Source organism: Lacerta agilis, chromosome 6 (assembly GCF_009819535.1).
Source record: "Lacerta agilis isolate rLacAgi1 chromosome 6, rLacAgi1.pri, whole genome shotgun sequence".
Lineage (NCBI taxonomy): Eukaryota > Metazoa > Chordata > Lepidosauria > Squamata > Lacertidae > Lacerta > Lacerta agilis.
Genome location: NC_046317.1, coordinates 75751390 through 75766431, shown reverse-complemented (window position 1 = coordinate 75766431; position 15042 = coordinate 75751390). Strand labels below are relative to the sequence as shown.

At 46.6% G+C, this 15042-nt stretch overlaps 1 protein-coding gene across 1 annotated transcript in view; it reads left to right on the top strand.

Moving 5' to 3' along the window:
- PREX1 (phosphatidylinositol-3,4,5-trisphosphate dependent Rac exchange factor 1) overlaps nt 1–15042 on the top strand; it is a 227142-nt gene that overhangs the window by 146431 nt on the left and 65669 nt on the right. Inside the window, exons 11-14 of the mRNA XM_033153506.1 lie at nt 3703–3803; nt 4932–5035; nt 5994–6043; nt 8786–8861. Of these exons, the coding sequence (XP_033009397.1) occupies nt 3703–3803; nt 4932–5035; nt 5994–6043; nt 8786–8861 (331 nt within the window). The remainder of the gene's footprint in view (nt 1–3702; nt 3804–4931; nt 5036–5993; nt 6044–8785; nt 8862–15042) is intronic.

The window sequence follows — 15042 nt, the reverse complement described above, 5'->3', positions numbered from 1 at the left end:
GAAGCAATTTTGAATAGTGCAGATTTCAGCCTTGGAAAGACTTTCGAGGTGGAAGGGGAAAAGAATGCAGAAAGGAGGCGTTTGACAAGAAGAGATTGGATAAGATATTCACACCACCAGTATGCTTCAATGCCCCACATGAACCGGAGAGTCACAGGAAGTAATCTCAGAGGACATTTCCAACTTGGCCAGTTAATACGGAAATGATCAGCCAGGAAGTTTGTTTTCAGGGGCATTTGTCCCATCTGTGTTAGGTTCCTCTGAACAGTTTCATGGCCATACTGTTGCTGTGTCCTTGTGCTTGATTGATGGGCAGACTTGAAGGAAGGACATGTCAGAGAAACAGCTCAAACATTGGCCTGTGGCTTAGAAGGAGAGATTATTTTCAACCCTGCATTGACAGGGTTAGCATCCTGGGTCTTCATGAACATGCCAGCTCCTCCCTGGTTCTTTTAGTTTAGCATAGCAGCTAAACCATGGTTTGGCTTAGCATGTTGCTGAACCTTAAGGCTTGTGGCTAAGCCCTCTCCTATTTAGCCATGAGCTGTAGCCAACAACAAACCATGGTTGCAGCTTGTGGTTAGGAAGGTGAGAGCTTAGCCATGAAACCTACACAGTGGTGGTTGGTAGCCATTTGGTTGGGCAGGGCAGAAAGCAAAGAGCTTCAGCAGTAGGTAGAGCCAGAGCCAATGACAGGCAGAGCCACCCCCCGATTGGTTGTAAGTGAGGTGACAGGCAGGCACTGGCCGAGGGCAGACTGAGGTTGGTGGCCTCTGCCTCATTCACCCTAGTGACTCCACTGAGATAACACATGCAGAACTGAGCTAAAAGGACTGGTGAAGAACAAAGTGGTTGCCGTCTCCTACCCAGTAGGCCACACATTTGCACTAAGCAGCGGCTTGGCTTAGCATTATGTGTGCACATGACCAATGTGAAGAGAAGTCTCCGTAGTGTTGTATCCTCATAACTGTGGGAGGAACAGGGTTTCTGCTATCGGTTTTGCAAATCATAGTGGCAGAATTGCTTGTCCACCCTGCTTTTTAATCACATTGCTTTGGATATTTTATATCTTTCATAGTGTATGGTGCTCATTTTTGCCACAGCCCTGACCCAAAGCTTGCTCCTTTCCACACTCTTGTTGCAGATGTGCATCGTGAGCTATCAGTGTTCTTTAAGCTTCCCCTGAAGCAAACTTGCTATTTCAGCCATAGCTTCTTAATCCTTCTAAGCATGAAAAAGAAAGAAGAAAAATCTTTGTGGATTTCTAACTATAGCAGCTCTGCTGCTATTCTGGTCCTGACCACCCAGCAGGGCTAAGCCAATGAACTTCAAAATGCACTATTGCAAACCTGTCATTTCATATCTGACCTATTCTTAGACATTCCCTCCACTTCAGACTTGAGCTGCACATTTTTTTTGCTATTTGGAACTCAAAATATAAAAGAAGTTTCTTGTCAAACATGTCAAACTGTGCTTTTATAGTTTGTTTTACAGTTCTGTGTGTATGCAGAACTGTCAGCCTCACTCCTTTCTTCCTTGACCTTACTAACCTTTCCTCATGGATCAACTCAAACGTTCGTTCTCGTGTCATATTTTGCATCCTCTGCTGTGTGTCAATCAGCTCTCTATTCCTCCCTTGTTGTGCTGTCAGGTTAAGTTCCTAAATTGAGTGCTACTAGACTTGAGTAGTAACAACAGTATGGACCATTTGCTAAGCTTTACTTTTTTGTTTTGCTTTTCTAACACAAATAACATCGGACAGGCAGCTTGTAACCAGACTTGGGATGGATTATCAGTGGAGCATTTCTAGGGGCAATCCTTTAAACAATTGCAAAGTCTTCCATAGAACACTGAAATAACCCCCCCCCCCCCGAACAGTTACAGTAATAAGCCAAACCACTTTTCCATATACAAGCAGCTGGTTATTGGGAGCCTTTGTAGTGCTGCACAAAGTGGGGACCCAGCGTTAAGCAGGATCACTCCTTCTTCGTATCAGCCAATGTGAAGGGAGAGTGATCCTGCTGAATTCAGAACTTTTTTGCACTTCTGAACTCAGCCCTAAGCAAAATCGTCTCGTCTCCCATTGGGAGAGGAGGCAATCCTGCTTACTGCTGGCCCGATCCTTTTAACATCACTCCAGCAAAGTTTAATTTTAATGGAGTGGGTTGCTTCAGAGAGCTGTTCCATTGAATCTTGCTGGAGCACCGAGTGTTAATTGAACCTCCTTTATTTACAAACCAAAACCTTTCATATAGAGAACTAGTATGTAAGAAAAAGGTGTTCCGGCTTTACCATCTTGACATGCTACTTTTCTGTGTGTGGGGGTTTTATCTGTATGGAGGAGCATTCAGAGGCAAAGCCCCAGTCTAGCTAGACTTGATTGCTCATAAAGTCAGCTTGGCTTGAAGCAAGCTGGTCACTCCCATCATGTGCTTTTGAATGTTTTGATTTCACAACCAGCCCCTTTGTTAGTTTACTCTTCTACTTTTAGAACACTAGCCTTGTAAGTCACTTTTATTTCCTGTTTTGTGCTTCCCTGCCATGGAGTATTGAAATTGATTGTGGGAGCCATTAGCAATGGAACACTGGTTATATGCAAGCCCATTTGCAACAGCATAAAGCAATAAAACAGCAAAGCAGGGGTCAGCACCATTTTAAAAGGCATTTAAAAGTATTTCACAGCTTCCAGAGCAACAGCTCTCAAAATCTGGTGAGCGGTGGTTATCATCTACGTACACATTCCAGTGCAGTTACGCCAAATTTATAAAGTCTGATGTAGTTTTGTTAAGTCATACAAGGGTGCAGAAACTACTTTGAAAACCCTTCATTTACATTCCCCTAACCCAAGCTGAAGCAACTGAAACTTTCCCTTTTCTTCTTTTAATGAACTACCTGCAGCTTAGATGAGTCAACTCTTCCTAAATACAAGCTGAAATAGGGCACCCGAGGCCGTGTAATTGGATGCATGGATGTTGGTTTTGATAAGCAACAAACCTACACAAACGGGAAGAGTTACAGCTTTTTTATTGAACACAGATTTCCTCTGCATTGCTCTGCCTTTCAAAAATCCTTTTCATGTTTGGTCTGGATTTTTGCACAGTTGTAGAATAACTGCTGCTCAAGTTGGCAAACGGCCACATCCCATCAGAGCACTGACAGTGTCCCATTCATCAAGTTTATTTCTTTCTGTAATAATATTCTCTCTCTCTCTCTCTCTCTCTCTCTCTCTCTCTCTCTCTCTCTCCCCTTCATTCATTCACTGTTGCATTCATTTGTATTCTGTCCAGATTTGAGTCCTGGTTTGCATATTACAACACTGCACTGCAGCCATTCGTTCAGAATTAGGGTAGAATTACACCTTATAAGAAACACGGGGATGCCACCCAATATGGCAATCCCATGTTGAGTTTCCATCTTCCCCCTGTAATGTGTAAATTAAAACAACTTACCTCATGGAAATCTTGTGTTAAATGCCTTAATTATTGTTGCAGTTTATTGTACAGTTGGTTGTGCTTTATTTACTCGTGAGTGAATGTGGTCTCCTAGGTCCTAGTCCTATACTCCAGCCACTTACACCTACACTAACCCTTGTGTTGACGACATGCGTTGCTTCACTTAGTCAGTTCACATCTTGTGCGTTTATCTTCTTGGCCAAAGGGAACAGGGAGTTAATTGCATTTGTTGCTCCTCTTCTCTCTACAGCGAGTTTGTATCTTGGCTCATAGAAATTGGGGAGATAAGCAAACCGGAAGAAGGGGTCAACCTGGGACAAGCTCTGCTGGAGAACGGCATCATTCATCATGGTGAGTGCTTTGCACGGCAGCAAAAGATCGTATCGGGTGTAGTAGTGTACTGAGAAGTAGTGATGGATTTTTATTTTAAGAGCACCAACCACATGTTGTTCAGGCCTCAGCAACCAATATTTCAATCAATGTCTCAACTTTGGGATTTTTTTTCTTTATCTAATGGGAGGGGTTTTCTAGACATCAGTGAGATTAACACATTACAAATCGGTATTCACTCTAAATACTTCAATGCAGGAACAGACTCATAGGTATGTGTTGTGTGCACAGAATTAGGGCCCTCTGCAGCTGAAGGGCCCCCAAGTTATCAGTACAGGTGTTGACCATTTTAGGCACACCCAATTGATGTGTGAACGCCGACGTGTGGGTCTTGGGCCCTGAAGAGGGCGAAATGGGGGCAGGGCGCACTTAGATTGCCTGTACATTGTTAACTGAGAGGGTGCATTTGAAACTGTGACTACAGTGAATTGCCATTGTTGAATTCTATTATTAGAGTTGGTTGCATTGTTTCCACTCAGAGTACATATGAAAAGAAAGAGTTACTGCAGCGAGCCTGTGTGCCATATAGGTACATTTCTTATTGTAATATAATTGGATTCTGCGTATATATTTTGTGGCAAGATCAGGGCTTGCTTCAGAGTAATGTGTGAAATGGTACCCTGCTTGTTTATTTGCAGGATGACCAGATTGCAGGGTTTTCCACTTTAAGGACGGAGTAGTTTTCTTCTTTTGCTTTTTATTACTATTGCAAAAGCCATACATCCTCTTGTCATTTATGCAGCAGGGATTCCTCTTCCATCCCTCAGGTGTGCACATGGTTAGAAAATGCACTTCAAAGCACCGATACTTTTTCTACCTCAGTTCCCAAACCTTCAGCTGCCTCAATTTCAGAGCAAATGATCTCAACCCAATTCTTAACTGGGATTAAGCTTGTCTGATGTCTACGACAATCTTTTTTGTATTACAGTGTCAGGGTTTTCCCCTTAACTGTGTGAAAAAGCAAGAGAAAAGTAGTTGCTGCCTTCATCTGCTTCCAAGTCATTGCCCCAAGAACAGAATACATTACTTCATAGTTGGGGGGATTTGTGGCCCTCCAGAGGTTGCTGGATTATTGTTCTGCTGCTTCAGTTTCAGATAAGCACCAGTTCAAGAATGAGCAGGTGATGTACAGGTTTCGCTATGATGATGGGACTTACAAGCCAAGGAGCGAATTGGAAGACATCATGTCCAAGGTATGTTTCTGGGGTGACGTTGTGGCATAGCCAGAGTTTGTTATAACAATGAGCTTAATCGTAATCTGCTTCGAAGCATTGGTCAAATCGCTATTCTGGGCCCAGTGCAACTGGACAAGAGATCAGGGGATCTAGTGGATCCTGAGTCAGCTCAATCCTGCCCTTGGAATGCCCTTTTCAGGACTTTCAGATGGTCCTCACAGGCAGGGATGCTTCCAACAGGCCTCATGCCCTTGCATCTAGCAGAAGGCTGGCTGAACCAGATAAACTGGGGTGAAAGAGCCTTCCGCCCAATCCATTGCTCTGGGTTGGATTGCTCTTTAAGAGACCAAAGAGATTCATTCCTTTTCCCCTCTTTCTCCATGAATATTTGACTATCTCAGTCAGCAGGAAGAACCTGCAGCAAGTTTTATGTAGCTGTACACGGAGATGTTCTGTACAGTGTATGCTAAAATAAGATCAGATGTTTTAGAGTGGAAGATTAGAAATATAAAACCTCATGGTCAATAGCTGAGTGAAAGTAGCTTACCGGTACTTTAAAGTGTGTGCTTGCATGTATGTATGTTTGTGTGTCTTTATATATAGAGTCAGCAAAACTTAACCGTACATATTTTTACATTTAGGATTGGTATGCAAAGGTCAGCAAACTGTTGCTGCATTTTAATTGTTTGTTTGTTTGCGTACGATATTTTTATCCTGCCCTTTTGACCGTAAGATCCTCAACGCTAAGTATACAAGTCAAAACAGTAATTTAATAAAACACCGCAAAAATCCACAGGCTTCATCAGTCACCGGGTAAGAATCAGTACAAGTGCAGCAAATAAACAGCAATAAGGTGCCGCTAAATGCCTGGAGAGAAAAATAACCCAGACCCACTGCAGTAAGGTCCTCCGCATGTGTTTTAGATAATATTATATCTGTTTTGAAATTTCAAGCCTGTGTTCGTTTCTCTCTGCAGGGTGTGAGGCTCTACTGCCGCCTGCACAGTCTTTACACTCCGGTGATAAAGTAAGTATACTATCACAATGCTTTCGTATTTTGCCTGCTGCCTACATCACATCAGTTGAAATCTCTTCCTTTCCCTTACGTAAATGTAGTAAAGCCCTTGTCTGCTTGGGAGATCCAGGCTGTTCTGCATGTTACTCTGAGAGGTCCGGATCAGGGTAGCTCACATCCTTGGAGGCAAGTTGCCACATGGGACACCAAAGTCATATTCTGACCCCTGGGAATCTTATTCAAAAAAACAAAAAACCCTTGGCTTTTGCCACCACAGTTGCATATACACATTCATAAGGGCATCAGAATTGCTTGGGGGCGGGGGGGGGGGGAGAGACAAAACCGAGATTCCTGAGAATTAGCCACTTCCTAGACCCATCAAGCAAATCTCTTCATCCTAGATTTCACTAGTGATAATGAGCAAGGATGTAGTTCCAGGTCCTCAAACTGCAACACCTGGAACTGATTCCACAGGCTGTAGCTAGATGATGCTCCGGGGACTTCCAGTGGACATGCACTAATTGTGACATCACATTCATCATGGATGATAAATCTCTCAATTATACCACACCTGTCTGAATCCAGCTGATTTACCAGTCTATTACACCTTAGCTGTGCAGTTCACTGAGGAATATGTTGCCTTTTTCACCACCACTGCAACATAGAATCGTAGAGTCAGAAGAGACCATGAGGGTCATCTAGTCCAACCCCCTGCATTGCAGGAATCTTTTGCCCAACGTGGGGCTCAAACCCATGACCCTGAGATGAAAGAGTCTCATGTTCTACCAATTGAGCTATCTAATGGTAGGCTCATACCTGTGTTTGATCAAACCTCTGCTCTAGCTCAGCCTGGAATGCCTCAGAAAACCAAGGAGCCTTCTGGACTCCCCACAGCTGGCGGTTGTGGTAGATTGTAAGTCTACAAGACCCCTGGTTGCCAGTGATAGCTAGGTGCCCACGGCCCTGGGGGTTTCCCATGAGGACTGGACCATTCTGGGCAGTGTGGAGCTTTGAAGGATTCTCCTTCAAAGATAAGTTATGAGCACTTAGTGGCAAAGGCCATCTCTCTTAGTCCTGTGTCCTCTGCATTAATAGGAACAGGTTTAAGCTTTAGGTTCCATTTAGCAAGAGTAGCTGTGCCAATAGGTTTTGTCTTTTGTTTTGTTTTAATAAACTTCTTTTGGTTCCGTGGCCCTCCAGATGTTGTTAGACACTCATCAGCACAGCTAATGGCCAGGGATGCTGGGAGTTGCAGTCCAACAACATCTGAGGACCATGAATTCCCCATCCCTGTCCTAGGACACCACAGCCATTATGTCAGTCATTCTTTTCTTTCTACCCTCTGAGCACAGAGTGAGATACTTGTACAACAAACTGATTCCTGTTTATGACATACCCAATTATTTCCATGAATCTCCAAGCAACTCCACAGCTTGACTGGCCTCTATCTTATTTCCCATTGAGCATCCTGACTGCCATATACCAATTGCTAGTCTTTTTAAGCACTCAGATCTCAGACACGTTACCAGCTTGTATTGCTGAAATTCAGCTTACTTCCACCAAACATGTTTGGTAAGACATGTTTTCCTCCTTTTATCATAACCGTACTCCAATTCAGTCAGAAACTAAAGCAACTGATATATAATATTTATGGAATAAGTGCCAGATCATTTCATTTGGTAGAACTCCAGGAATTGAGATACGATCTACTGGGTCAAAGTGAAACATTCATAGGAGGTAATCTTAGATAATAATTCTTACTTTGGCACATGGTTTAAACATTCTTTCCTCATACGTGTAACATTATTTGTAAAACGTTCTCTGCTTATTTGAAGTATTGAAACATAACGGTTCCCTGTTTTAGCTTTCAGATGGGCACTATAGCTAGCCATGCTTGAAAAAGGGCTACATGTTTGTTTCTTAAACCAAATGGTGCTGATCACATAAAACAAACTTATGATGAGGAAAACAAGCCTTGTTGCAATGCTCACTAAAAGGAAGAGGCTGCAACCCTCCCCCCTTTTTTGCAGTTGACCTCTTATTCCCCAGTTATGGAGCAGATGTGGTGTTGTGAGTGACAAATCATTGTCATGCAAATAGCACCTGGAGCACAAAGGCATTTCATGAATTGGAATTCTGTTTAACTGAAGACACTGTAACCCCAGGGGAAAGTAATGCTGGAGTGTGTTTGTGTGTGCACACTCATGCTTCCACACATGTGTACTGCACCCATTAGGCAAGTGATTCATACACACTTCAAAAAATGATAATCGCTTCAGCTGAGAAAATGTTACTGACCTTGGGGCATACCATTAGGGGCTTCTTTTGAATGCATCAGCTCCAACAGCATTAAGAGAACAACATGCAAGAACAAGTATTGCTTTCAGTACTAGGAAGGTGGGTAGAAATTAGTATCCAGGGAGGACTGTAAACCAAACTCTTTATTAGCTAATAAATAACAACAGTAATAAATGTACATACATACCAACAAATGCTATACATACCAACACATTTCAGACTGGTATGAATTGCCAGAGTTCACTGGGAGGATCCCAGTAATGCCTGGGATTCCCTGCCCTGCATGGAATGTCCATGGGAGCTGCCAAGAATTTCAGTGTGGTGATCACATTAGTGGAGCTATAAATTACATAGAGAAATTTCCTTTCTATAATTACTCTTTCTGCCTAAGTTACGGCATTGTTCATGTTACTAACAACCATGTTGTTAATGAGCTTTCCATTTTTCTTTCTGTAGAGACCGAGACTACCACTTGAAGACCTACAAGTCAGTGATCCCGGCAAGTAAGCTGGTGGATTGGCTGATTGCTCAGGTAACGACAGCATTTGCATGCTGGTGTTTTCCTGCTTGTTTTGCTTCTGCTGTTGCACCTTTCACAGTTTTATTACATCGAAGCATCAGCCTCACTAATGTGGTCCAAAGGAAAGGAGAGAAAGATGCTTGGCACCAGCTTGGCTGCAGGAGTTGCCAAAAGGAGGCATTACAAAGCGCCATCCAACTGTCTTAAGGGCTCCACTCCGGATTTACGTAGGGTTTACTCTATAGCCTTCTTTTCTCCTGAAGATATCCCACAAGGCAGTAGAGGTTTAGGATCAGAGTTTTCCTTCTCCTAGGTGGGCTACCTTCCCAGGTTGACGAGCCTCATCTGCCCCTCACTTCCCTCTGCTGCACATGCACAAACAGTCTTCTTGACCGTTGGACCCATTATTGGTCTCATCCATTCAATGCACCAGAGCCTGTCTTTGCATGCAGGGGAAGTCCCTCACCTGTTTTAGCCGGCCAGTCGAAGCCATTCTCAGGGTGTGGCCACTTTCGCATTCTGACAGCTTATAGGAGCCACAGGTGAGAGCTGAGTGTAGGGTGGGGACCAAAGGTGGACAAACTACCCTAGAAGGAGCACGGTGTCCTCCCCCACTAGAAGTATCCCACCTCCCCTAACACCCCATAAACCATACACATCTGTAGTGGGCTAATGCCATAGCTAACTATTAAAAATCTGCTTCCAATAGAGCCATTTTTGATACTGAAAACTATGGAAAATACTATTCTTTTTGACCCAAACTGCAGTCTTGTGCAAACTTACCTTAGAGTAAGTACCAGTGAACACAGTAGGTCTTACTTCTGAGTAAGCCTTCGTATGAATCCAGCACAAATAAATATCTTAAGTTTTCATTTTTCAAATAAGCTAGCCCTATACTCGTTTAGATTTAATTGCCTGGCAGAGTTTTGAAGAACTGTTCCTTCTGTTTGTAATTTGGGCTCGAACAGCCAGGGAGATCACTTACTAATGGAAGAGTCTGGTTTTCATTTCCACATCAATATCTAAAGATCCAGAGAAGCAATCATGTAAGAGACACTTTCTGCCTTATTGAGTATATAATTTTTCGTCCATATTCACCCCCTCAATGAACTTGTTGATTTTTGTGTACAAGATATAGCCAGAGTTGAGAGAACTTTTGAAAGCAGCTATGTAACGTGAGATGACAGGGGCACCTTCTCTGTGCTTAACTTCTATAAGAGCACAGAATGGGCATCAAATATCATTAAACGTTTTGGCAACTGAAGTTGTAATATATTACATAAACTTACTATTATGTAATGTCCTCTTATTCAGAGGCTTAGCTGACCCATTGGAGTGGCCTCATTACAGTTCATGTTGTCAGCCTAACACAAGAGAGCACGTTCAGCCACTGCATACTGTTGATATGGGAGGAGAAAAAGAGAAATTTGGCATAGGATTGTAGCAACATGCCAACATCTGACCAGGTATAGACTATCTGAGCTGCAAGATTTGGAATTTTAACAGTTGGACCATTAATGGCCAGAACTCATTCTTGGCTCAGCCAAGTTCCAATTTCTCGAGGCTGTAAAATTGGGTGAGTGTCCCAGAGTAGAAATAACTAGTTGTTATGCTATTTTTTGGACCAATACAGACTGTTGGCCAGTCTTGGTCAGTAGTGTTGACACTTAGTGACAATAGTTCTCCAGGATTTCAGGGAATCATAGAGCTGGAAGGGACCACAAGGGTCATCTAGTCCAACCCCCTGCAATGCAGGAATCTTTTCGTCCAGGGTGGTACTTTAACCCACAACCCTGATAAGAAGAGTCTCATGTTCTCCTCACTGAGCTATTCAATACTGTGTAGATGGTGGACAGTGTATAGCCATTGGCCTGGCTCAAAGCAGGTACTGAAAAGAATTTGGTGTGCCCCAAATTAGAAGAGTTTGGATTTGATATCCCACTTTATCACTACCCTAAGGAGTCTCAAAGTGGCTAACAATCTCCTTTCCCTTCCTCCCCCACAACAAACACTCTGTGAGATGAGTGAGGTTAGAGACTTCAGAGAAGTGTGACTTGCCCAAGGTCACCCAGCAGCTGCATGTGGAGGAGCAGGGAATCAAACCCGGTTCACCAGATTATGAGTCCACTGCTCTTAACCACTTCATCACATAGATACTGGAGAAAAAAAAACAGTTCAGTAGTCAAAAGAGAAGTGTCTGACCCCTATGCTGTGGCTAGAAATGTATATGGACATGCTGCATATGTAGCAATAAGTCCTGTAACTTTTAGAAGCAGGAAACATAACTTTCCTGGGGTTTCCTGCTGTTGTGCCTTCTGGATACTTTGGTGTTCCCACATGGCCTGTAGAGTCAGCTTTCCCCTTAAATATATGCCTCCCACTCCTATTGGAAACAAGATATGTATGTATGTTCCTGGCTTCCCCTTTTCATTTTCTCACGGATAAGTTCTAAAATGTGCTTAATCTTTAATAATAAAAAGTGAGTAACCTGGCAGGTCATGTATTGCTATTCCAGAACAAGATCACATACAGTACCTTTATATTACAACTGTGTTATATGGTCCTGCCTTTGACTTAGCAGGCAGATCAAGCTAATCAAGCTCATTTGGATTGTGGTGTCAGTCCTGTATGCCAAGCATTGGAGAGAAAGCAACATTTTGCCATAATTCAATAGAAGAAGATGCTTCTTACATGCCTACCAGCACAATACGCAGGCAGTAGCCCTGTCCTGTTGACATTCCCAGTAGCTAGCAATCAGTGACATACGGACTCTGCAAATAATACAACAGCACATTTTTAATCAGAAAAACACAATTTAAAAAATGTTTGTTGTTGTTGTTGAGGCTAAACATTTAGAGACAAGTATTAGGATGGTATCTACTGCACTTGTTCCATTACTGCAAGGATTTACCCTTGCACAACAGAACTTTCCCTCCCTGTGCCCTTCCGAGATTTACTTTGGAGAACTCCCAGAAGAGATTTAGGGGTTGTATGGTGGTTGTGGTGAGTTCTGTTATACAAGGAGAAATCCTCACACCAACGGAACAAGAGGCGTAGGTACTACATTGGATACAGGCCTTATTATTCAACATTATTCCAAGTATTAATATGCCACTTAATATTCAGAATTTCTAAGTGGATTTCTAAGTTACATGCTCTCTTGCCATGTAGTCTGCAACTCCTTTGCCAATGGTCCAGCCATAGGCCCAGACTGGCTTCCAGCTGTGCTCAGATGTAAGCTGTGCTGGCCCCAAGGGTTTGTCCATGAAGCGAGGTCCAAGTCCAGTCCTGGGTCTAGGGGTCCAAAGGAGGTCAATCCGGCGGGGAGCAAGGCAGGGAGCAGGTCAAGGTCCAAGGCAGGTTCAGGCACAAGGTTGCAGGTTGAGCACACGCTTGCAACTAAGTTGCTCACGCAACTTGGGCTGGGTCTGGCTGGCTTTTATCTGGCCCTATGCTTAGGGCGGTCCCGATCCTCCGGAGACTCGCCTCTCCTCCGGGCCTGGAGGCGAGCACTCCTCCTGCAGACACTTAACTCCCTTCGCCTCTCTGCCCTGAGCCTCTGTAGCTCAGGAGAGGCTGGTGGGTTACTGGACCCAGGGGATGCCTCAGCTTCCTCTGAAGAGGCTGGGAGTGGAGCACCTGCAGGCAATGGGTCCTCCCTCCCATCAGGAGCCAGAGCAGACTCTGCTGATGCCTGCACCTGGGGATCCAGCACAGGTGGGGATCCTTCAGGCTCAAGCCCTGGCCCCGGCTCAGCTGGTTCTGGAGGCGGGGAATCCTGTGCAGGCTGGGATCCCTCAGGTTCAGCATCAGAGTCTGACTCCCAGGCCATCACACCATCCCCCCTCCCAGGCCTCCCCCTCAACCGAGGGGCCGGACCAGGCTTGCTGGGGTAAGCTGCATGGAAATCACGGAGGCAGGCAGGTGCGTGGACGTTTCCCGCTGGTTCCCATGAACGATCCTCAGGCCCATACCCCTTCCAGTCGATGAGGTATTGGAGCTTCCCCCTGCGGTATCGTGAGTCGAGAATGCGCTCCACCTCGTACTCAGGCTCCCCCTCAACCAAAACTGGCTGCGGTCGTGGATTGTCCGGGTGGAACTCGTCGGGCGGGGCGACTGGACTAAGTAGGGACCGGTGGAATACTGGGTGAACCTTGAGCGATGGAGGTAACTGGAGGCGAAACGCCACCGGCGACACCTGCGCAGTGATGGTGAATGGGCCGGCAAACCGTGCATCCAGCTTTCGTGAGGGCCGAGAAGGATGCAGGTGACGGGTAGAGAGCCACACCCGATCGCCAACATGGAGTTCTGGCCCCTCCTGACGATGTCGGTCAGCCTGGGCCTTGTATGCGTCCTTGGCCTGGCGCAGTTGCTCCATCAATAATTGTTGCTGGGACTGAAGCTCCTGAAGCCAGTCTGTCACTGCGGGGACCGCGGAAGCTGGCAGCACGTCCGGGAACAAACGTGGATGGTAGCCGTAGGAGGCCTGGAACGGGGTCTGCTGGGTGGAGGCGTTCACTGCATTGTTGTAGGCGAACTCCGCCAATGGCAAGTGATCGACCCAGTCATCCTGCTGAAAGCTGCAGTAACACCGGAGGTACTGCTCCAGCACCGCATTTGCCCTTTCCGTCTGGCCATCGGTCTGCGGGTGGTGGGCCGAAGATAGACAGACCTCCGTCCCAAGGGTCTGGTGCAGGGCTCGCCAGAAGTGGGATGTGAACTGGACGCCGCGGTCAGAAACCACACGCTCGGGCAGGCCATGCAGGCGGAAGATGTGCTGCAAGTACAGCTGAGCCGTTTCCTTAGCTGTGGGTATGGACGGGCAGGGGGCACAGTGCACCATCTTAGTGAAATGGTCCGTGAAAACCAGGAGGCAGGTACAGTGACGAGATGGGGGCAAGTCCACCACAAAGTCCAGCGAGACCGTGTGCCAGGGACGCGGTGGGACTGGTAATGGCTGGAGCAGACCGGGGGGTCGCCCGGTAGGACCCTTGGCCCGCCGGCAGACGTCGCAACCAGCAACATAGCGTGCCACATCAGCCTTCAGGCGGGGCCACCAGAACTCCCGGCTTACCAGATGGGTGGTCCGGTACCGCCCAAAGTGCCCTGCTGCTGGGGCATCGTGGGACATCTGGAGAACCTCAGCCCGCAATGGTCCTGGTGGGATGTATAGACGACCCTGGTGCAGCAGTAGGCCCTGGTGCAGGGCCAGCCCCGGATATCGAGAGCATGACCCGTCAGACAGTTCCCGGAGCCGTTCCTGTGCCCAAGCATCGACCCGTTGCTGTTCTCGCACCCGAGCCTGCAGCGGCTTGGCCTCCTGAGTGGCCAGGAATGCGGCGGGTGGTAAGATAGTCGTCGGTACTGCCTGCTGTACAGTGTCTGCGACGTCCTCAGGTTTCCGGGACAGGGCATCCGCTTTCCGGTTTTGGGAGCTTGGGATGTAGCGGATCCGGAACTGGAACCGGGAGAAAAACAGCGCCCACCGGATCTGCCTTTGGTTCAACTTGCGGGTGGTCTGGAGGTACTCCAGATTCCGGTGGTCCGTTCTCACTTCCACCGGGTGTCGTGCCCCCTCCAGATGATGGCGCCAGACCTCAAAGGCCACCTTGATGGCCAGTAGTTCCCGCTCCCACACGGTATAGTTACGCTCCGCCGGAAGGAGCTGCCGGGAGTAGTAAGCGCAGGGTAACAGTGGCGCATCGGGTCCGTGTTGCTGAGACAGGATGGCACCGAGAGCCGTACTGGAGGCATCAGTCTCCACCACGAAGGGACGAGAGGGATCAGGGTGCTGTAAAATCGGCGCCCTCTGGAAACAGGCTTTCAACCCCTGAAATGCCACTTCAGCCTCCTCATCCCAGGAGAAGGGCGTCTTGGGGCGCAGCAGTCGGGTTAATGGGGTGGTGCGATGAGCATAATCTGCAATGAAGGTCCGGTAATAGTTGGCGAACCCTAGGAACCGCTGTAAGTCCTTGCGGTTCCGGGGCGCTGCCCACTCTCGAACCGCAGCCACCTTCCCAGGGTCCATCTGCACCCCGTCAGGGGAGAGTCGGTGTCCAAGGAAGTCCACTGACCGCTGGTGGAACTCGCACTTGCTGAGCTTGGCGTACAGGCGGTGCTCCCGCAAGCGCTGCAACACGGACCGAACATGACTCTCGTGACGGGCTGGGTCACGGGAATAAATCAGAATATC